This window comes from Pleurodeles waltl, chromosome 4_2 (assembly GCF_031143425.1).
Source record: "Pleurodeles waltl isolate 20211129_DDA chromosome 4_2, aPleWal1.hap1.20221129, whole genome shotgun sequence".
NCBI classification, from domain to species: Eukaryota; Metazoa; Chordata; class Amphibia; order Caudata; family Salamandridae; genus Pleurodeles; species Pleurodeles waltl.
This window is the reverse complement of record NC_090443.1, coordinates 892,087,596-892,111,122: the sequence shown is the minus strand read 5'-3', so window position 1 is coordinate 892,111,122 and position 23,527 is coordinate 892,087,596. Positions and strand designations below refer to the sequence as shown.

The 23,527-nt window shown below is 48.2% G+C and overlaps 1 protein-coding gene across 6 annotated transcripts in view; it reads left to right on the top strand.

Annotated features, from left to right (window-relative positions):
- Positions 1-23,527, top strand: part of OSBPL9 (oxysterol binding protein like 9) — an 875,847-nt gene that overhangs the window by 685,741 nt on the left and 166,579 nt on the right. For all 6 annotated transcript variants that reach the window (XM_069232680.1, XM_069232678.1, XM_069232679.1 and 3 more), the window contains one exon: positions 17,782-17,867. In XM_069232680.1, the coding sequence (XP_069088781.1) occupies positions 17,782-17,867 (86 nt within the window). The remainder of the gene's footprint in view (positions 1-17,781; positions 17,868-23,527) is intronic.

The window sequence follows — 23,527 nt, the reverse complement described above, 5'->3', positions numbered from 1 at the left end:
CCGCGGCCCTCCGTGCCTCCGCGTCTCAGCCGCCGGCTCGGAACCTCCGGGTCCGCTCACCCGACGGCCTGAGCCTCCACCTCGCGGTCGTCAGGCTCCCAAGGAGCCGCCAATGCCGCCCCCGATCCTGGGCGTCACAACGGGGCACCGCCGGTCGGCCGCCCCCGCATCTGCATCACAATTAAGGGCCCGGGCGGCGGAGCACGGACAAGCACGTCCGCTCACGCCGCCATCTTGGCCACGCCCCTCTGCACCTGTTTAAACACTAATATCTCCAAACTACTGAACTGATTTATCCTACCTGACAGTGATGACTGGCACTTCACTGCTGGGTTGGGGGTTGGCCATGAGGACTCAGATCTCCGCCAGAAACGCACCTCTATATCAATCTGTTGGAGTTACAGGCCTTTCATTTGGTGTAGAAGGCTTTCCCCATCAAAGTGGGCTGGTGCAGGTTGTCACGGACAACATGACCACCATGTAGTTCTGCAACAAGCAGGGCGGAGTTGGGTCATGTGTCAAGAGGCCTGCACCTCTAGAGTTGACTGGAGTATCGAGCTCTATCCATGTTATGCTCTTTGAATGCCAGGGTGGATGAGCTCAGCTTGCTGGTGCTTGGCAGATGACAAATAACATCTGCATCCTGAGGTGGCGGAGTGCTTCTTCCAGCAGTAGGGGTGAGCCCTGGCTAGATCTTTTCACCACTGTTGAAGGGGCACTGTCAACTGTTTTGTGCATTATAGTTCCTAAAAAGTGACATGATTGAATATCCAATCCGGCTGGAGGAGAACACAGAACTCCTGTATGCCTTCCTGCCCCTACCTCTCCTCACAGAGTTCAGGAAAAGATCAGCAACACAGTAGCCCAAGTCATACTAGATGCTCCAGACTGGGCCAAGAGAGTGTGATACCTGGAACTTTTGGAAATGAGCATCTGCCCTCTGATCAGGCTGCCACTGAGTGAAGATTTATGTTGCAGCAATGTGGCAGGGTCCTTCACCTGAACCTGCACTGCTTGGAGATTGAGCAGCGGCAGTTGACTGAATTTCACCTGTCATCTTAAGTGTTAGATGTCATTTTTGCCATCAAGCATCATTCTACAAAATACATTTACGCCAGACACTGGGACAAATTCATGGTCCGATGTGGAGTCTGCAAGGTAGACCCTGTAAAAGCCAAAAGATTGGACGTTTCACTGTTTGTCTTGTCCTTGGCCCAGTAAAGCTTTTCATTCGGCAGTATTAAAGGTTGTTTGCTAATTCTTTCAGCAGTCCTTATTTAAATCAACAGTTGTGATGTGGAACATATGTAAACATTTTGTGATGCTACAGTTGGACCTTAACTTGGTCTTGATGTTTCGTATGTGTACACCCTTCGAGCCTATACACAACTGCTCATTGCGTCTTCTGACTGTAAAGTCTGTCCTCCTCATTTCGATCCTTTAGGCTGTCCTACTGGGTGACCAAGCTGCTCTGTGACTACTCTCCATGGTTCAGCACACTCGGGTACAACCTGTGTGCATTGAGTCCTTGAGTGTTAGGCTGCATGGGGGGTGGGGGGACCATTTTATCCCCAGAAGGTGCTCTCAGGAGAGGTCACAGTCACTGCCATTGAGCTACTAGGTTCCCTCCTGGCTGATGACAGCTTCCTCTTCTACCCAATTTGAAGATGGCAAGATCCTTTTCCTGGTGTATGGAGCTCTGTAACCTGCCCTAGAGGTGTGGCCCCGGGAGCCACCCTTGCAGAAGGAGAGGACACTTCCTCGTTCAGCAGGCTTCTGTTGTTATTTGTCCTCTGAGCCATTTGCACATTTCCCTAAGCGGGCAGAAGACTACCTAGTGGCCGGCCTCAGCACATGGCCATTGGAAAACGTGGGCAACAAATTATCAACTTTCTAAACGTTTCATGTAGAAACCAGTTAACATAATTTAGACTTCTACATCAAGTTGTGTTTAATGTATTGAGTTGTTTGATATCTTGAAGTACCAATGGTAGTCCCATTCAGAAGTTAGCACAGCTGAGTTGTCAGCATGTAACTCTGTGCTCGCCAAAGATGCTACTAGTCTCTCTCCCAGAAAAAATGACAATTGCAGTTTTTATTGCGAGAATATTCTCTGTTTAATTCTAATGTTCTAATTTGTTAATATGCTGCTTGCTATTTTAAGACTCGATAGGTTCGCTGTAGGGGTGACTTAAAAACATTGGAAAGGGAGTTTGGGTGTTGCAATTGCTTATAATGGCAAAGAAGAGTTTAATAACTGCCTCTTCCAGTCTGCAGTGGAAGACTGTGAGACACCTTTATCTTATCCCACTCAGGGTGCCACAAGTGCTGCAGTCTCTGAGGGGATACTCTAACTTACTAGACCTAGGTGCCCCTGGTACCATATGCTATGGCTGACAAGTAACTTAGCTTATGCCAGTTGGTTGTAGGCCAATCCAACATACGTATTTAAGTGTCAGGACACTGGCACTAAGGTCTGATTAGCAGGCATCAGTGCACTCTCAGAGTATAAAAACCACAGCATCAGTCCAGAACATTTGGGGTGACTATAGAAAAGAAGGTATTTCCTTACAGTGCATACGATGCTCAGTTCCTGTAGGAAGTTGGCTCTGTATGTACTAAGTAAGAAATAGCATGCACAGAGTCCAAGGGTTACCCTTAGAGGTAAGATAGTGGCAAAAAGAGATAATTCTAATGCTCTATTTTGTGGTAGTGTGGTCGAGCAGTAGGCTTATCAGAGGGTAGTGTTAAGCATTTGTTGTACACACACAGGCAATAAATGAGGAACACACACTCAAAGACAATTCCAGGCCAATATGTTTTTATATAGAAAAATATATTTTCTTAGTTTATTTTAAGAACCACAGGTTCAAGATTTACAAGTAATACTTCAAATGAAAGGTATTTCACTCCGGTATCTTAGGAAATTTGAATCAACACAATATCATGTACAGTTCTGGCAAAAATGGCAATAAGCTATTTTAAAATTGGACACTGCAAAATTCGACAGTTCCTGGGGGAGGTAAGTATGTGTTAGTTTTTCAGGTAAGTAAAGCACTTACAGGTCTCAAAGTTGGGTCCAGGTAGTCCACCGTTGGGGGTTCAGGGCAACCCCAAAGTTACCACACCAGCAGCTCAGGGGCAGTCAGGTGCAGAGGTCAAAGTGGTGCCCAAAATGCATAGGCTTCAATGGAGAAGGGGGTGCCCCGGTTCCAGTCTGCCAGCAGGTAAGTATCCGCGACTTCAGAGGGCAGACCAGGGGGGTTTTGTAGGGCACCGGGGGGAGGGGGGGCACAAGTCAGCACAAAAAGTACACCCTCAGAGGCACAGGGGCGGCCGGGTGCAGAGTGCAAACAGCCGTTGGGTTTGCAATAGGTTTTAATGGGAGACCCAGGGGTCTCTTCAGCGATGCAGGTAGGCAAGGGGTGGGGCTCCTTGGGGTAGCCACCACCTGGGCAAGGGAGAGGGCCTCCTGGGGGTCGCTTCTGCACTGGAGGTCGGATCCTTCAGGTCCTGGGGGCTGCGGGTGCAGTGTCTTTACCAGGCGTCGGGTTCTTAGAAGCAGGCCTTCGCGGTCAGGGGGAGCCTCTGGATTCCCTCTGCAGGCGTCGCTGGGGTAGGGGTCAGGGGGGGTCAACTCTGACTACTCACAGGGTCACAGTCGCCGGGGAGTCCTCCCTGTAGTGTTGGTTCTCCGAAGGTCGAGCCGGGGGCGTCGGGTGCAGAGTGGAAAGTCTCACGCTTCCGGCGGGAAACGTGTGGTCTTTAAAAGTTGCTTCTTTGTTGCAAAGTTGCAGTCTTTGTGGAACAGGGCCGCTGTCCTCAGGAGTTCTTGGTCCTTTTAGATGCAGGGTAGTCCTCTGAGGCTTCAGAGGTCGCTGGAACCTGGGGGACGCGTCGCTGTTGCAGTTTCTCTTGAAGTGGGGAGACAGGCCGGTAGGGCTGGGGCCAAAGCAGTTGGTGTCTCCGTCTTCTCTGCAGGGCTTCAGGTCAGCAGTCCTTCTTCGTCTTCAGGTTGCAGGAATCTATCTTGCTTGGTTCTGGGGGCCCCTAAATACTCAATTTAGGGGTATATTTAGCTCTGGGGGGTTAGCAGCCAATGGCTACTAGCCCTGATGGTGGCTACACCCTCTTTGTGCCTCCTCCCTGAGGGGAGGGGGCACATCCCTAATCCTTTTGGGGGAATCCTCCATCTGCAAGATGGAGGATTTATAAAAGTCAGAGTCACCTCAGCTCAGGACACCTTAGGGGTTGTCCTGACTGGCCAGTGACTCCTCCTTGTTTTTCTCATTATCTCCTCCGGCCTTGCTGCCAAAAGTGGGGCCGTGGCCGGAGGCTGTGGGCATCTCCACTAGTTGGGATGCCCAGTGGCGCTGTAACAAAGGGGGTGAGCCTTTGAGGCTCAGGGCCCGGTGTTACATTTCCTGCAGGGGGAGGTGGGAAGCACCTCCACCCAGTACAGGCTTTGTTCCTGGCCACAGAGTGACAAAGGCACTCTCCGCATGTGGCCAGCAACATGTCTGGTGTGTGGCAGGCTGGTAAAACTAGTCAGCCCACAGTCGGGTATGTTTTCAGGGGGCATCTCTAAGATGCCCTCTGGGTGTATTTCACAATAAAATGTACACTGGCATCAGTGTGCATTTATTATGCTGAGAAGTTTGATACCAAACTTCCCAGTTTTCAGTGTAGCCATTATGGTGCTGTGGAGTTCGTGCTTGACAAACTCCCAGACCATATACTCTTATGGCTACCCTGCACTTACAATGTCTAAGGTTTTGCTTAGACACTGTAGGGGCATAGTGCTCATGCATCTATGCCCTCACCTATGGTATAGTGCACCCTGCCTTAGGGCTGTAAGGCCTGCTAGAGGGGTGACTTATCTATGCCATGGGCAGGGTGAGGTTGGCATGGCACCCTGAGGGGAGTGCCATGTCGACTTAGTCATTTTCTCCCCACCAGCACACACAAGCTGGCAATCAGTGTGTCTGTGCTGAGTGAGGGGTCCTCAGGGTGGCATAAGACATGCTGCAGCCCTTAGAGACCTTCCCTGGCATCAGTGCCCTTGGTACCAGGGGTACCAGTTACAAGGGACTTACCTGGATGCCAGGGTGTGCCAATTGTGGAGACAAAGGTACAATTTTAGGGAAAGAACACTGGTGCTGAGGCCTGGGTAGCAGACCTCAGCACACTTTCAAATCATAACTTGGCATCAACAAAGGCAAAATGTCAGGGGGTAACCATGCCAAGGAGGCAATTCCTTAGAATTCCTAAAACAATTTTGAGGGACCTATTTTTGGACAGATGGGGCATTTTAAGCTTCAGGGCTTGAATGTGATTGCTCTCCTCAATATGCGCTACAAAATATGCATTAATCCTACTCCATGAATACAGAACACACTTTGACAGTGCTGGATGAACACACACTGCATATTGGAAGGTCGGACTTCCTATTTGTTGATTTTATTTGATACTTTTCTGAGGCTTTCGATGTGTTTGATCACAGAATACGTAGTAACACCTTTAGAACATGCACTGTTTGGATTCCCCTAAGTTCAGTATAACAATCACCTTGTTTTAATTCTGCACTTCATGCTGCACTTCTGCTTTTTCTCAGTGCTGTGGGTAATAGGTCTTAGTGTATGTCTTCAATCATTTACATAAGCATCTTAATTGGTGATCTGGATAAACAAAACCTGGATGAAATTGCACTTTCTCTTATTCTTTGCTACTGAGTTTCTAAAAGTGTCCTTAACAATGTATCAAAAGGATTCAAGAACAAGAGCCCTGTTTGGACATTTTGTTTAAAGGCAAGTGGTATAATTAAATATGCTGGCAAAAGAAGATATTCATTTAAAAAAAAAAAAAATCTTTGTATTAGTTTTACATAAAGACAACACAGGCAAACATACAGTAATAGTTTGCAGTAGGCAAAGGTCGGCATGACAGTGAACATATGTTTAAAACTGATATAGTGTGCAGGTAGTGTGCTGAGTTCAATAGCAGGACTTTATAAAAGAGCATTCTATTTCTTAGCACTATGCAATATGTCATTCTCATCCTGATGCCCTCCGTAATATTTCCATGCGGACCACACCTTTTCCTACATTGTGGAGCATCATCTGCTTTAATAGATTGTCCATTCAGCAAGCAAGCACCAATCCATATCCTGTTGTCAGACCTGTAGAGTCTGTTGTGCCGCCATCCACAGTTGCTTGCAATATTTCTCTTAGCAAACTCCTAAGCCAAAGGATAACGTAGTGTGTTTAATATGCAAAATCCGGTCACCTCGGTCAGTGTGTCCCTGATTATGGACCAGTATGGTTGTATTTGTGGGCAGTCCAAGGCCACATGTAGGAAGCCCCCCCCCACCCAAACAATCCCTCTAGCAGACTACTGTTAGGTATCTAGCCAAGGAGTGCAGGGACGTTCAGGAGTAGTAGGTGTGGTTGGACCAGTCTGAAGCCTGCGAAGAAGATATTCTTCTTTGTAGTAAAAAAATTAAAATTTTGAAAAAACGTGGCTACTACAAGTAAGAACCAACGTTGTTTCTTTTGCCACTGATTATCTCAGAAGTCTACAATGTTTTATAATCCAGTTACCCGCTTTCACCTTGAGGCTTTCTTAGACTATATCCCACATTTCTTCCCAGTTGTTTATAAACAAGCAAGCTCAGTGCAGTTCCTTCCACACATCTGTAACTACCTCTAAAAGCCAGATTCAAAAGCGTATAATCATAGCACCCCAACATTTGAAACACCTCAGTGATTCCATCCAAACAAATTGACCATTTCCAGAGAGCTGCAGAGCTTTATCCATTCTGATTTTATTTATTTAATCATTTATATAGTGCACCCAGAACAGCCTGTATGATTGTGCTTTGCATGCACAGTAAAGTTCCCAGAATAGTGTCAAGAATGTAAGAGGGTTAGATGCTTGAAACCTAATTAAACAAATGCCTACTTGCTGTGGAGTCCAGAGATACAGAGCCTGCAATTGTCTGAAAAGGTGAGCCTTGAACTGATTATGGAAGATTGAGAGTGAAATCAATGTTCCAGGGTTGGGAGGTAAAGAGGTCTGGGGTACAGAGGCTGTTCCAGAAAAGGATTTTTTCCATAATGTTGTTATGAATTTGAGGAAGGGGATTTTGAGACTTCTAAGACCCTATGAAGTCTCAGAATATATTTAAATTAAACGGGCCCCATCCCAGTCTTTTCCCAGAGCTGTAACTATACTTAATACCTTCCAGATTTTAATTTTAAACATCTGCTCATGTTTTTAAAAGACAAATCACAATTTTTTTTTCAGGCAAATATTATTGTTTTTAGTGCACTAGATTTCACATTTCTCATAGTTCTCTCGCTGCAAAGTTTTCATGTGAGAAAACCCAAATCACATCCTATTTCTGGCATGCTGTCCACTGTCCTGGTTCCGTGCATCATTGTCCTTCAAATTAAATCTTAATGCATAATCAGTTGCTCATGTGCCCTTGATTTCTGGACTCCAGGGGGAATTCGGCAAGGCTGCTTCTTGGCACCCATTTTTATTTTTGCTTTATGTCAATGGTTTGAACCCTATTTGATTGCCAGTGGAAAATATATTCCCAGGGTGAAATCTACATCTGCCCCTGCCCTTTTATAAGCTGACGATGCAGTCTTGCTCTATTGCATCCCCATGGCCTTAGAGGCCTTATCTATGCTTTTGTAAAGTTCATGGATGATCTAGGTACCAGCATTGCCAAGACACACCAAATGGCATGTGGAAGGCAGTCTTCTAAGATTAGACCAATGTCCATTAAGGGGAGCAATTTTGGTAAATTGATGAGTTCTCTTACTTAAGAGCTTTAACTTTTACTCAGGAAATAGCTGGTTACCCAGAATTTTAAACCATAGCCTGTGCTCTAACCAGTCATGTGGGGCACTGTTTAGGTTTGCTGCAAGTGTTCGCAGCAAACCTATTTTACCACTGCTGAAAGTGTACAGAATGAAATGCTTCCCTGTTCTGACTTATGGGGCCGCCATTTTGGGTATCGCGACTACTCAAAGATACAGCAGGAGAAGAATCGCTTCTGTAGGACGTTGCTGGGCTTGGGCTCTGCCAACCGTAGCTTCATTGTCCATGAAGATCTGAAATTAGAATATGTTGTAGACTTGTCAAACTTGCTTCATTCTGCCTACGGATAGCAGTTTTGAGCAACCAGCATACTGCTTTCAACCAAGATGTGATCCAAGATTGTTTAAACTGTGAGCATGGCCCCAAAAGTCAGTGGTTTGATTATATCAGGAGAACTGTAGTTTCACTAGATAGACCAGATTTGTATTATTTTCCTCACATGAGTAGAGATAAGCATGCAAAACCTAACTTTAGAAATTATTTGGTCATAAAAATTAATGATGGACCTGAGTTCTATGTTCCCTTGTGAGACACCTGTGTATCCCTCTTAACCAAGTTTCGGTTAGGATTGATTAGACCATATCTTAGCTTTCCACCTGGCCAATTTTACTCGAGTTCCATACAGACTTGCCCTTGTGATAGTTTCTCCACTCAGACACAGGAGCACTTTGTTTTATTCTCTATTATGATTGACCACCCACACATGTATTAGACAGATTATATTGTCTGATAGGTGACTTCATCTGGGCAGGGAAGAAGCCCCGATTGGCTAAGAAACAGGCCTACCTACATCAAGAAGAGAGGGGCTTAGGTGTGTCTCAGCTGTTCAGATACTATCAGGCGGTTCAGCTTTGATACCTGGTGGAGTGGGCTAGAACAGGTACCAAGAAACATTGGTAATTCATAGACCAGGCTGTCACTGGGGTACACATCTGGAATATCCCATGGCTCCCTAAACTATACCGCACACCTGAGTATATGTATCTCCTGTTACATAGACAGCGGTGGGTTCGTGGGATAAAGTGCCGAACAACTACATCCCCCCCCCCTCCTGTGTTTCCCCCAGATCCTGCTTATAGGTAACCCGGATTTTCCTCTCCCTGTCCCAGGGCACCACATTTCTGTGCTGGAAAGAGGCTGGTTGTAAGAGGATGGGGAACCTCTTTGATGAAAAAGGGATCATGGACTTTGCTCAACTCCAGGCGGCTTATGGCCTTCCTTCCTCTGTGCACTGGCAATATTTCGCCATTCGCCAATGGGTCATGCAACATCACACCCACTCTCACATTAGCCGTCCCCATGCGTCGTTTTAAAAATGGATCCTCACACAGTCCGATAAATGCATTTTGTCAGACATTTACACCTTCCTCCTAATGCCTGTCAGTCCTACCAAAACACCTGCAAGAGAAGTTTGGGACAGGAATGCGAACACAAATTTACCCTCAGGGAATGGCATCACATTATACATAGAGCATGTGCCTTAGCCTGGAACGCATCAAGCAAGGAAATGTTTCTTAAAATAGCACACTTGTATGTATTATACACCTGCCAGGGTGACCAAGTGGAGACTGGTTGGGGATTCTACTTGCTGGAGGCAATGCGGCCAAACTGGTACTTTGAAGCATTTACTCTGGCACTGCCCCAAAGTGCAAAGGTTTTGACTAACATTGATGGGATATTTGGCACTGAATTACCTAGATTTCCTAATTACATTCTACTAAGTCTTCCAAATGAACTGACCTACCCCTTGATATCCTCATGTGGGTGGGCTATTACTCTAACTCTGGGCTATCCCCTTGGTATATTGATACTGTTTTGACACTCCAAAAATTATGAAAAAACTGGGAAGGGAGAAATTGACAGCAGTAGCCAACTACACATTGCTGCGCTTTGACAAAACTTGGGGACCCTGTATAAAGTTCTTATTTTGTGAGTTTAAAGAATTGACCTGCCCCATCTATCTTTTCATACTTCGACTCATGCAAACTACTACTCCCTCTGATTAATCTGTCAAAAGATTTCCTTTATTATTCTCCTTCTATGTGCCTCTTAGGTGCTTGTGCCACTTCTTTTCTTTGCGTGCGAGCAACTATTCTCCTCTCTCTGACTGTCTTCCACCCGCTTCATCCCAATCCTCTGACCTACTCTTCCCTGCGTTAGTGTTACCTAATTCTTACCCCCCCGCCATTGGATGTAGGTGGATGTTGTTGTATTGCAGTTTGGTTAAAATCAATAAAACTGAATTAAGGCTACCTATCATGATTGATCTTTTAGGCGCAGGAACTTGTTACCAAATCTTAGAACTCAAGGTTTGCGTCAACATAGACCAGCCTTCTGTTATCTTCAAATGTTTTCTGAGCCGGATGTCTGTTTTGTGGTTAGGGAAAGGAGGGGGGGGAGGTTAAAAAGTGCCTTGCATTGGTACAAAATACTGTGTATCTGATAGACTTCTAGTTGCAGATTCCTTACCTTAGAATTTCCCCCAGGTGTCAGACTGGATCCGGAAATTTTTCTTCGAGCAATACCCTTGCGTGTCGGTAGGTGGCGTTGGCCGACTCCATAGGCGTCGTGAGCGCAGTGATGAAGTCGGGAGTAGTACATAGACGCCGCCCTCGCGCAGTGATGTCAGTTCTTTTCTTTCAGCGCCACACGCTGATCCGGAAAAGAGCTACCCTGGCTATTTTTTGGGCAAATTCGACCATTTTGTCAAGTTTTTCTGTGAACATATGGTAGGTCGAGGATGTGTCCGAAGAACGGGTTCAAGCCGTGCGAGGACTGCAATTGTACGATGTCGGTGACGGATCCTCATCGGGTTTATCTGTGGTGTCTCGAGCGCGACCACGACCTGAAGTCATGCTCCGAGTGCCGGGCCATGCACCCGAAGGCTTTGAGGGAGCAGTCCCTAAAGCTCATGGCGGCCTGGCACTCGACTCCACGTAGGTCCCGGTCTCGCTCGAGAGGAAGGTCTCGAGATCGGTTGCAGAGTCATCACCACTCGTCTTCTTCAAAATCATCGGGTCAAGGTAAGAAGAAGAAGTCGAAGAAGTCCCATTGCTCTCTGACTTCGCCCCGTCGCTCGGCCAGCAAGACGCAGGAGGAGAGTCCACGCACAAGGCCTCCATCCTCGGAGCCTGCGTCTGGGTCGGCTCTGCGCTTCCCAGACTTAGCTGGAGCGACCCCCACCCAGCTTAAAGAGTTTTACAAGGCACCTTCGGGCCCAAGGGGTTCGGCGTAGGGGCCTTTGGGTTCTGCGGCTCCGGCCACCAAGGTCACCTCCGGAACCGCTCAGGATCCGCACCAGCGCCGGTCGCACCCCTGAGACTTTCCCCGGCTCCAGGTCATTTGTTGATGCTCCCGACGTCGGTAGTGCCCACTATCGACATCGACCCAATTCTTATCCCCAAATACTCGGAGTCGGAGCGGCGTCGGCCAACGCCGCCTTCAACGTCGATGGGGCCTATTCGCCCCAGGTCAGATTCTGAACCTTTTTTTTATGGGTACTGTAAGGAAATGCCTCCTTGGACTTTTTGCCTTTGCTGATGCTAAGTTTTGATTGAAAGTGTGCTGGGACCCTGCTAACCAGGCCCCAGCACCAGTGTTCTTTCCCTAAACTGTACCTTTGCTTCCACAATTGGCACAGCCCTGGCACTCAGACAAGTCCCTTGTAACTGGCACCCCTGGTAGCAAGGGCCCTGATGGCAGGAAAGGTCTCTAAGGGCTGCAGCATGTCTTATGCCACCATGCGGACCCCTCACTCAGCACATGCACACTGCCTCACAGCTTGTGTGTGCTGGTGGGGAGAAAAATACTAAGTCGACAGTCTAACTCTAAGTCAGAGTGCCATGCCAACCTCACACTGCCCGTGGCATAGGTAAGTCACCCCTCTAGCAGGCCTTACAGCCCCAAAGGCAGGGTGCACTATACCACAGGTGAGGGTATATGTGCATGAGCACTATGCCCCTACAGTGCCTAAGCAAAATCTTAGACATTGTAAGTGCAGGGTAGCCATGAGTATATGGTCTGGGAGTTTGTCAAACATGAACTCCACAGTTCCATAATGGCTACACTGAAAAGTGGGATGTTTGGTATCAAACATCTCAGCACAATAAATGCACACTGATGCCAGTGTGCATTTTATTGTAACATACACCCAGAGGGCATCTTAGAGATGCCCCCTGAATGCCAATCTGACTTCTAGTGTAGGCTGACCAGTTTCTGCCAGCCTGCCACACACCAGACATGTTGCTGGCCACATGGGGAAGAGTGCCTTTGTCACTCTGTGGCCAGGAACAAAGCCTGTACTGGGTGGAGGTGCTTCACACCTCCCCCCTGCAGGAACTGTAACACCTGGCGGTGAGCCTCAAAGGCTCACCCCTTTGTGTTACAGCACCCCAGGGCATCCCAGCTAGTGGAGAAGCCCGCCCCTCCAGTCACTGCCCCCACTTTTGGCGGCAAGGCTGGAGGAAATAATGAGAAAAACAAGGAGGAGTCACCCACCAGTCAGGACAGCCCCTAAGGTGTCCTGAGCTGAGATGACCCCTGCCTTTAGAAATCCTCCATCTTAGTTTTGGCGGATTCCCCCAATAGTATTAGGGATGTGCCCCCCTCCCCACAGGGAGGAGGCAGAAAGATGGTATAGCCACCCTCAAGGACAGTAGCCATTGGCTACTGCCCTTCCAGACCTAAACACACCCCTAAATTCAGTATTTGGGGGCACCCCAGATCCCAGGAAATCAGATTCCTGCAACCTGAAGAAACAAGAAGGACTGCTGACCTACAAGCCTGCAGAGTAGGAGCAAGACAACAGCTGCTTTGGCCCCAGCCCTACCGGCCTGTCTCCGACTTCGAAAATCTGCACCAGCGACGCATCCGACAGGGGCCAGTGACCTCTGAAGCCTCAGAGGACTGCTCTGGACTAAAGGACCAATAAACTCCTGTGAACAGCGGCCCTGTTCAAAACCAGCTACTTCTTTGCAACAAAGAAGCAACTTTCAAAGACTGCACGTTTCCCACCGGAAGCGTGCGACTTCACACTCTTCACCCCACACCCCCGGCTCGAGATCCAGAGAACAAACACCTCAGGGAGGACTGCCCAGTGACTGCGAGCCCGCGAATAACCAGAGACTACCCCCCTGAATCCTCACAGCAACGCCTGCAGAGAGAATCCAGAGGCTCCACCTGACCGCGACTGTCTGTAACAAGGGACCCGACGCCTGGAACCAACACTGCACCCGCAGCCCCCAGGATCTTAAGGAACCAAACCTCAGCGCAGGAGTGTCCCCCAGGCGACCCTCTGCCTAGCCCAGGTGTTGGCTGTCCCGAGAAGCCCCCCCTGTGCTAGCTTGAAACACTAGAGTGACCCTCGGGTCCCTCCATTTGCACCGCTAGAGTGACCCGGGTCCCTCCATTGAAAGCAAAGCAAAACTCAACGCCTGCTTTGCACACTGCACCCGGCTGCCCCTGTGCCGCTGAGGGTGTGTTTTGTGTGCCTACTTGTGTCCCCCCAGTGTTTTACAAAACTCCCCTGTCTGCCCCCCGAGGACACGGGTACTTACCTGCTGGCAGACTGGAACCAGAGCACCCCTGTTCTGCATAGGCACCTATGTGTTTTGGGCACCTCTTTGACCTCTGCACCTGACCGGCCCTGAGCGGCTGGTGTGGTAAGTTTGAGGTTGCCCTGAACCCCCAACGGTGGGATGCCTATGCCCAGAAACTGGGACTTGTAAGTGTCTTACTTACCTCACAAACTAACCTTTAATTACCTCCCCCAGGAACTGTTGATTTTTTGCAGTGTCCACTTTAAAAATTGCTTATTGTCATCTTAACAAAGACTGTATATGATATTGCTTTTATTCAAAGTTCCTAACTTACCTGTTTGAAGTACCTTGCATTTTATGTGTTTACTTCAAATCTTGAACCTGTGGTTCATAAAATAAACTAAGAAAATATATTTTTCTATATAAAAACCTATTGTCCTGGAGTAAGTCTTTGAGTGTGTGTTCCTCATTTATTGCCTATGTGTGTACAACAAATGCTTAACACTACCCTCTGATAAGCCTACTGCTCGACCACACTACCACAAAATAGAGCATTAGAATGATCTACTTTTGCCACTATCTTACCTCTAAGGGGAACCCTTGGACACTGTGCACACTATTTCTTACTTTGAAACAGTATATACAGAGCCAACTTCCTACAATGGCTCACGCCTTTTTAGTGAGAAGGCAGACTTGGTGCTTGAGCGGTTCAAGGACTCTAGAGCCACGGCCAGATACTTGGGCTTCTCGGTGCCTGCTCGCTGGCAGTCTGCCTATCGCCCCTTTTGAGGCTTCAGGAGGGGTGGGGTACCACGTCAACCACAGGTCAGCCACCGTCCTCCAGCAGCACAGCATCCAGTGCAAGGTCGTGGTACCTTCAGACCCAGAGGTTCTAGCCAGAGGTCGGCCACCACCCAGCCCCCCTCTTCTGCAACACCCAGGCCCTCCTAGTATGGTTCTGCAAGACCATGTTCATCCAATTGGAGGGAGGGTTCTATTTCATCTCCCTCACTGGCGGTCCATAACATCGGACAAATGAGTCTTGCAGATCATGCAGAAGGGCTGCTCCCTCCCCTTCTAGTCTTTCTTTCCCTCCTTCCCACCATTGAAAGAACGGCTGATGGAGGATCATTTAATCTTGCTCCGCTAGGAAGTTACTGCTCTCCTGGCCACAGGAGCCATAGAAAGGGTCCCGATCTCAGAACACCTCTTCAAAAAGGAGAATTCAAGATGCTCACTTAGCTCAGGTCTTGTCTTCCCTAGACCAAGGAGACTGGATGGTAGCGTTGGACTTGCAAGATGTGTATTTTCACCCCCCCATCCTGCCGGCCCTCAGGCTTTACTTGCGGTTCATGGTGGGCCACGAGCACTTTCAGTTTACTGTGCTCCCTTTCGGTATCACCAGTGTCCCTCGGGTGTTCACCAAGGTGATGGCGGTGGTAGTAGCTCATCTGCGCAGGTTGGGGATTTCAGTCTTCCTGTACCTCAACGACTGGCTGTTGAAGGCTCATACGCACCAGGCTCTCTTCACCCACCTTCAGACTACGGTGGACTTCATGCATTCGCTGGAGTTAATTATAAATGTGTTGAAGTCACACCTGACTCCCTCTCAGGAGCTCCCTTTCATAGGAGCTGTTCTGGATACAGTGCAGTTTCGGGTTTATCCGCCCGAGCAGCGAGGATGTTCAGGTTATGATTCCGATGTTTCGGCCTCTATCCTGGATTTCGGTGATACAGACTCTGAGGCTGTTGGGACTCATGGCTTCCTGCATCCTGCTAGTAAAAAATGCCTGATGGCATAGGAGGGCTCTGCAGTGGGACCGAAGGTCCAGTGGGCACAGCATCAGGAAAATCTTACTGACACTGTGCAGATCTCAGAGGGAACTGCAAAAGACCTGCAATGGTGGTTAGTGAACTGCAGTTGGGTCAAAGGCAGACTCCTCTCCCGTCCCCAGCCAGATCTCACAGTACTGACAGATGTGTGACTTCTGGGATGGGGCGGCCATCTTGGAGAGGCAGAGATCAGGGGCCTCTAGTCTCTGGCTGAATCTGGCCTTCATATTAACTTGTTGGAGCTCCGGGTGATCCGACTGGCATTGAAAACATTTCTTTCTGTTGCGAAAGGGAAGATAGTGCAGGTGGTCACGGACATCATCACCGCAATATGGTACTGCCACAAGCAGGGCGATGTGGGTTTGTGTACACTTTTTCAAGAGCCTCTGCGTCTCTGGACATGGCTGTAACAACAAGGCATATCCTGGTGGTTCAACACCTGGAAGGTTCTCTGAACGCCAGGGCGGAGAAACTCAGCCGGCGATGCTTAGCGGATCACGAGTGATATCTTCATCTGGAGGTGGCGCAAGGACTCTTTCAGCAGTGGGGATAGCTTTGGTTAGATATGTTCTCTGGAGAAAAGAACGCGCAATGTCAGCAGTATTGCACATTGGATTTTCCAAAGCAGCAATCACTCTGCAACGCTTTTTATTGCAAGTGGAGTTCAGGCCTCCTGTACGCTTTTCCGCCCATACCATTTCTGCCCAGAGTTCTCAAGAAGATCAGGAACGACCGGGCCCAATTCATCCTATTGGCTCCGGATTGGGAACTTCGGATCTGGTATCCCAAGCTTCTCGAAATGAGCCTCAATCCTCCGATCAGGCTGCCCCTTTGGGAGGATCGTCTGTCGTAGCAGCAGGGAAGGGGTTTCCCCCCTAACCTGTCAACTCTGCGCCTTCATGCGTGGAGATTGAGCGACGTCATTTGATGGCTTTTGACATTCCTCCCGAAGTCTGTAAAGTTATTTTGGCAGCCAGGCGTCCCTCCACTAAAATGGTATACGCCTGGCGTTGGAAAGGATTTGTATGTTATTGTACAAAGAGGTCTCTTGATCCTATTTCTGCTTCTCTTTCTGATATTCTTCTCTTCATTCTTTCACTTGCCCATCAGGGTTCTGCCCTTGGGACCCTAAGGGATATCGTTCTGTCTTATTGGCATTTCTTTGGCTGCCTGATCAGATTTCTCTGTTTAAATCCCCTGTTGTACATAGATTCCTCAAATGGCTTGAATATATGTTCCCCCCACGCCCTTTGTTATGCCTCAATGGGACTTAAATTTGGTCCTCACATTTCTGATGTGGGCTCCCTTCGAGCCTTTGCACAACTGTCCCCTCCGGCTGCTCACCATCAAGACAGCCTTCTTAGTGGCAATAGCATCTGCCAGGAGGGTGAGTGAGATGCAAAGCCACCGGATCTCACTATCTACCCAGACAAGGTGTTGCTTAGAACTCGTGCCCCTTTCCTCTCCAAGGTGGCGACCCCCATTTCATCTGAGTCAGAACATCAGCCTACGCACCTTCTTTGCTCCACTGCATCCCTCTAAAGAAGAGGAGCGACTCCATCAACTAGACCCAAAAAAAGCATTGTCGTTCTACCTTGACAGCACAAAAGATCTTCGGGTGGATGACCAACACTTTGTGAGGTATGTTTGAGCAAAGAAGGGCCGGGCAGTGCAGAAGCAAACCATTTCGCTGTGGGTCATTTTCTGCATTAAAATCTGTTATGTATTGGCCAAGAAGCAGCCTCCTGAGGGCTTGCAAACTCATTCTGCCAGGGGCAAAGCTGCTACCACTGCGCTAGCGCGAGACGTAACAGTCCTGGAGATCTGTCAGGTGGCAATGTGGGCATCTTTGCACACATTTGTAAAACATTACTGCCTGGACAAGGCATAGCATCCGCAGCCTACCGCCGGGAGGTTATGGCTTGGGTATCTATTCAAAGGTAAGGAATCTGCAACTAGAATTCCCTATCAGATGAACAAGTTACTTATTTTCGGTAACGCATTATGTGATAGAGACTCTATCTAGCTGCAGATTCCTTACACCCACAGATGCCTCCCCGCTCTGAGGATATATCTACTAGGGTTAGGGTTTATCCCTTTCAGGGGCCTAGTTTGGCACTGACAAATTGTCGGTTCTATCCAGGACTCTGTGCTTATGGCGTGGAAGTTTTGTGGATAGAAGTACACTCGCTAGGATGGTGCCTTTATAGGTGACCGTGACGTCACAGACGTCTCCAATGACGCTGATGAAGCCACACGGAGCTGGACGACCCACGCAGATCCGAACAACATCACCCGATGGCACGCTCAGCAAAAAGATTCCGGATTCGTAGCTGATGCCAGGGAATTCAAAGGTACGGATGTGCAGCTAGATAGAGTCTCTACCAGATACTACGTTACCGAAGGTTAGTAACATGTTCCTCAATACAAATACATTGAGAGAGCAAGTTTGTAGCAGAAATGTTTGTCTTGAGATTATTGTGTTAGAAATAACTAAAAGAAAGTGTGTTTACATTTCTAGGTAGTTCTTCCCACCTTCATTCTTGAAAAAAGGTCACTTTTGGAAATGTATGCAGACTTTTTTGCCCATCCGGACTTGTTTGTAAGGTATGTCCCTAACAATTGCCTATACATTTTTATTTTAGTTTTGCTATTTACATATGGTGTGAGAAGAGAAAACCTTCTTGGGAATAGTTTGGTGTGGTTGACAGGACATTTTAATTTGGCATGCTCACTTGACACAAAAATAGTGATACCTGTTTACTCCATGTCTTCAAAGCCACAAAGGCTCATCACTTTACAACCTAGTGCACTCTCAGATATGTAGTCTCGATTCCTGTTAATTTAACCAGTTGGACTAAAGGAATAGATTAGACTGTTTTGCAAAAAGGGTAGCCAACGACGGGCCGTTGTGTTCCATATGAAATGTGGGCAACTGATAATCCACCACAAAATAAGCTAGTGTTTTTACAGGAACTGGTGAGAGGATACTGCGAAAAAAACACCATTGAAATAAGATGCTTATACAAATTGGCAAGACATTTTTACGTCCTAGCTTCACACACTTAACCTCATGCTTACAGTTTGGGTATCACAATTCCTTAAACATACGTGGACAGCATAACACCAGCTCATTCTCGTTGTATTGCTTACATGATGCCAATCATATAAAAACATGGGTACTGAAAAGATGGAACATGATCAGAGCTACTACAGATAATTCTCGATGTGATCTGTTATGTGCAAAGACTGTGTAATATAAATAGTAGTTCCATACAGTTGCCTTGCAGCTTCCAGCAAAAGAAGCACAATGAAAACAGAATACAAATGAAAACAGTGAGTAATTTTGAAAGTCAGTGTGATCTCCTTGTCGGTCAGTTACTCATGTTTGTTTGGGGGGGGTAGGATGAGCATTGGAGAGTGTGGTCTGAGGTGCTCCTTATTTGATTGAGCCTTTTTGAATGAGATATCAATTAGGGAAAGAATTGCTCTCTGTATCTGATCCCCAGCAAACCTATGGACGATAAGGGTGTTAATTACTTATCTGAGGTAAAATTGGGGCAGGTTTCAAAATGTATGTTAACATAAAGTCTATATTGTGGTGACATTAAGCATTATCTGGAGTGCCTCAACAAGCAGAATCGAACTTTGAGCTGGTTCCCCACCCGAAAAACTTGCCCCTTTTTAATCCGTGCCACCCTTTCTCATTATATTTTTACTTCTTTTATCTGTTGACTTGTCACCGCGCTCATAAGAAGATGGTTTTATGGACATATCATGTTTGTAAAATTGTGTTGTTAGTGCACATTGCTTTAATTCGATTTCTTGTATTTGTCGTCCCCCCAGGCGCATTTCTTCTTTACCATTCTTTTCATTAGATGAGTTGCATCCTTCAACAGCTCACATTCAAGGAACTACTTTTTTGTTTCTCTTTGAGCAATCCATGAGAGTGCATGTGTTCTCTTGCACTCTTCCTTGTTTGATTTCCCCATCCAGTACTGCCCAACCCAGCATACTCCATGTTGCTTCCTTCCCCACACCACCTCCTCTATAGTTTCGCCCCACCCCATCTTTTTATTTTTTTCATTTACTCCCTTTGTCTCATACTCCTCTATTACTTTCCCATATTGACTTCTCTTCCACCTGCTCCTCAGTTATGCTCGCACCCATCTCGTCATGGTTGACTATAAAGTAAATATTGTAGAGCTCGGAATTTGCTGCTTAGCTAATCTGTTTTTAAAATAAGCTTTAGCACACCTTTATTTTTTTTTAGCACTCAAAGTAGTGTCACTCCATCACAAACAGTAAATAAATTAAACAAATTGGTGGATGTCATGTCATGCCTGGTGGCACATGCACACATCTTCACGTTGAGCTGCCGTAGTGTCATGATGAATGCAGGTGCACTCATAATTGCGCACTATATGATCTTTTTTTGGCTGATGTTGCACAAGCTTGGCAAAAGCCATTGATAAAGCTAGTAGGTCAAAAGGACTGGACCTATAGGCTTCGCCAGTGCTTTCTTACTTCTGCCACAGACTCTTTTCTTGAACTCTTACTGTTCTGGCTTTTGACCTGCCTCCAACATACAGGCTGCTAATATACAAATTCTAGTTTGTCTGTTGTTGCATAACCCCAGGGATGCCTGTGATCCCTTGCTGGTGTGTTTTTTGGCCTTTTTCACAGTTGAGTATTTGTTGCTTTTGAGCATCTCAGATCCTTTAGTTGACATTTAAGGATCCTTAGTGGCTTGTTATGCCTCCCAGTAAGGGATCTTAGTCAGTGTGGGTCTGTCTATCTTTGTGTGTCCCTCAAAGGACCAATCTGTGGTCCATCAGTTTTTAGCTTGACTCATTCAGAGATCCATAACAAGGTTCACATTTTAAATGTGCACGTATGCCACCAACTACATTTGGCAGGGTCTGTTGTATAGTATCTCAGAATCCTGAGGCTTTGCTTCAAGGGGATCTGGAGATGGTAGATTATCACTATTTGAAATGACTTTCTGTCAGTCTCCAACCACCTTTGCAGTTTGACTTTTGAATGCATGAACTTGCTTTGATGTAATCTGTAGGAAAGTGCCACTGTTGGCCTGGTTACCCCCCCCACTTTTTGCATAGTGCTGATAACTTTGAACGTGTGCTGGAACCCTGCTAACCAGGCCCCAGCACCAGTGTTCTTTCCCTAGAACCGTACCTCTGTTTCCACAATTGGCAGAGTCCTGGCGCACAGTTAAGTCCCTTGTGAAAGGTACCCATGGTACCAAGGGGCCTGTGGCCAGGGAAGGTCTCTTTGGACTGCAGCATGTATTATGCCACCCTAGGGGACCTCTCACTCAGCACATGCACACTGCCTCGCAACTTGTGTGTGCTGGTGGGGAGAAAGAAAACAATATAGACATGGCACTCCTCTCAGGGTGCCAAGCCCACAAACCACTGCCTGTGGCATAGGTCAGTCACCCCTCTAGCAGGTCTTTCAGCCCTAAGGCAGGGTGCACTATACCACAGGTGAGGGCATAGCTGCATGAGCACTATGCCCCTACAGTGTCTAAGTTCATTCTTAGACATTGTAAGTGCAGTGTAGCCATATTAAGTATATTTTCTGAGAGTCTGTCATTACGAACTCCACAGCACCATAATGGCTTCACTTAATTCTGGGAAGTTTGGTATCAAACTTCTCAGCACAGTACACTCACACTGATGCCAGTGGGGAATTTATTGAAAAATGCTCGAAGAGGGTATCTTAGAGATGCCCCCTGTATGTTAGCCCAACTGCTAGTGTAGGACTGACCGGTCTGTGCCAGCCTACCACTTTCAGACAAGTTTCTGCCCATCTGGTGTGAGTGCCTTTGTGCACTCTGGTCAGAAACAAAGTCTGTCCTGGGTGGAGGTGATTCACACCTCACCCTGCAGGAACTGTAACACCTGACGGTGAGCCTCAAATGCTCAAACCTCGGGTTACAATGCCCCAGGGCACTCCAGCTAATGGAGATGCCCGCCCCCCCCGGACAAAGCCCCACTTTTGGTGGCAAGTCCGGCGGGAAAATTATGGAAAACAGGGAGGAGTGACCACCCCAGCCAGGACCACCCCTAAGGTGTCCTGAGCTTAAGTGAATCCCTCCTGTGCAGAATCCACTATGTTGGTTTGGAGGACGGGGACCAATAGGGATAGGAATGTGCTCCCCTCCCCGAAGGGAGTGGGCACATGGAGGGTGTAGCCACCCTCAGGGACAGTAGCCATTGTCTACTACCCTCTCACCCATAACACGCACCTAAATCTGGACTTTAAAGGTCTCCCTGAACCCAGCTCGCCAGATTCCTGGCGACCTACAAGAAGGACTGCTATGCTGAAACCCCCAGAGAAGAAGGAAGACAAGAACTGCTTTGGCCTTAGCACTACCGGCCTGTCTCCTGCTTCAAAGAACCTTCAAAAAGACCAGCGATGCGTCCAGTGGGCCCAGCGACCTCTGCCAACTCCAGAGGACTGTCCTGCACCCAAAAGGACCAAGACCACCCAAGGACAGCTGAAGAAACATACAACTAAAGACTTCCACCTCACTCCAGATGTGCGAGTCCTGACCCCTGTGCACCCAATGCCCGTGTCCAGGTGGTCTACCAAGAAGAGAGGGTCCCAGGCGATGGTGAGCAAGTGCCCCCCTGGGTTGACCTCTCCACCACAACGCCTGAAGAGGGAATCTCGAGGCCCAGTCCTGACCGCGAACTCCAGGTGAAGATATCTGACGTCTAGAGAACACACTACACCCGCAGCCCCCGGGCCTTGGAGAAACCAACCCGCGATGCCTCATCGTTCACCAGACGGCCTTCCTCCATGTCCGACCAGTGGTGTGCCTGAGACACCGCCAGCAAACTCCCCAAAACCCACCATCCATACACCCCCCCCCTTTTCAATTTTCACATTGTCCTCTCTTAAAATAGCTTTTTGCCATTTTTAGAAAAACTGTATACATTGGTGATTCTTTTTAAAGTCCTGATCATATATATGCAAAGTACCTTTCATTTTATGTACTTACCTTCAAACGGAATCTTGTGGTTCTAAAAATAAATTAAGTTAAGTAATTGAGTGTGTTTTTCTTCTACTGCTTGTGTGTGTACAACACACCATAGGTCCTACCGCCATAGTTTTTGTGGCAGTACAGAAGCCACGGAAATCATGGCGATGGCCGTGTCAGTCGGTGTGTTAAATTGGCGGTTTGGCTTTCGCCAAACCGCCAATGTCATATTAGGGGCCATATGTACCACCAGCCTGTTGGCGGTACTAATGCCACTATTACACCGACCGCTGGGGTCATAATGACCCCCTAAGTGTCTCAGGGTGCAGTGGGCATGTGCACCCACTTTCTGCAGCCCCAGATCACTGGGGTGTATCAGAAGCGACTCCACTTGATTGTGCAACCCCTTCTGTAACACAGATCGCGCTTGTGACAATGTGTGCTGCTGGAGTATCATGGAGGCATTCCTTAATTTGCTTGAGATTGTGATCCCTTACAGATAGAGGAATACTTTGCCTCTGTGCCTGCACCATATTACAGACATAGGTGGTCATTCCAACCCTGGCGGTCAATGACCGCCGGGTTGGAGGACCGCGGGAGCACCGCCGACAGGCCGGCGGTGCTCCCAAGGGCATTCCGACCGCGGCGGTAAAGCCGCGGTCGGACCGGCAACACTGGCGGTCTCCCGCCAGTGTACCGCCGCCCTTTTGAATCCTCCAAGGCGGCGCAGCTAGCTGCGCCGCCGAGGGGATTCCGACCCCCCCTACCGCCATCCAGTTCCCGGCGGTCCGCCCGCCGGGAACCGGATGGCGGTAGGGGGGGTCGCGGGGCCCCTGGGGGCCCCTGCAGTGCCCATGCCACTGGCATGGGCACTGCAGGGGCCCCCGTAAGAGGGCCCGTACAAGTATTTCACTGTCTGCTTGGCAGACAGTGAAATACGCGACGGGTGCAATAGCACCCATCGCACCTTCCCACTCCGCCGGCTCGATTACGAGCCGGCATCCTCGTGGGAAGGGAGTTTTTCCCTGGGCTGGCGGGCGGTCTTTTGGCGACCGCCCGCCAGCCCAGGGGAAATGTCAAAATACCCGCCGCGGTCTTGCGACCGCGGTACGGTATTTTGACGGCGGGACTTTGGCGGGCGGCCTCCGCCGCCCGCCAAGGTCCGAATGAGGGCCATAGTTACAAAGGCGAAGGAGCAGTCAGGGGCACACTGATTTTATGCCACATAGAGGTGGCAAACAGTGTGTCCCCCTTGGAA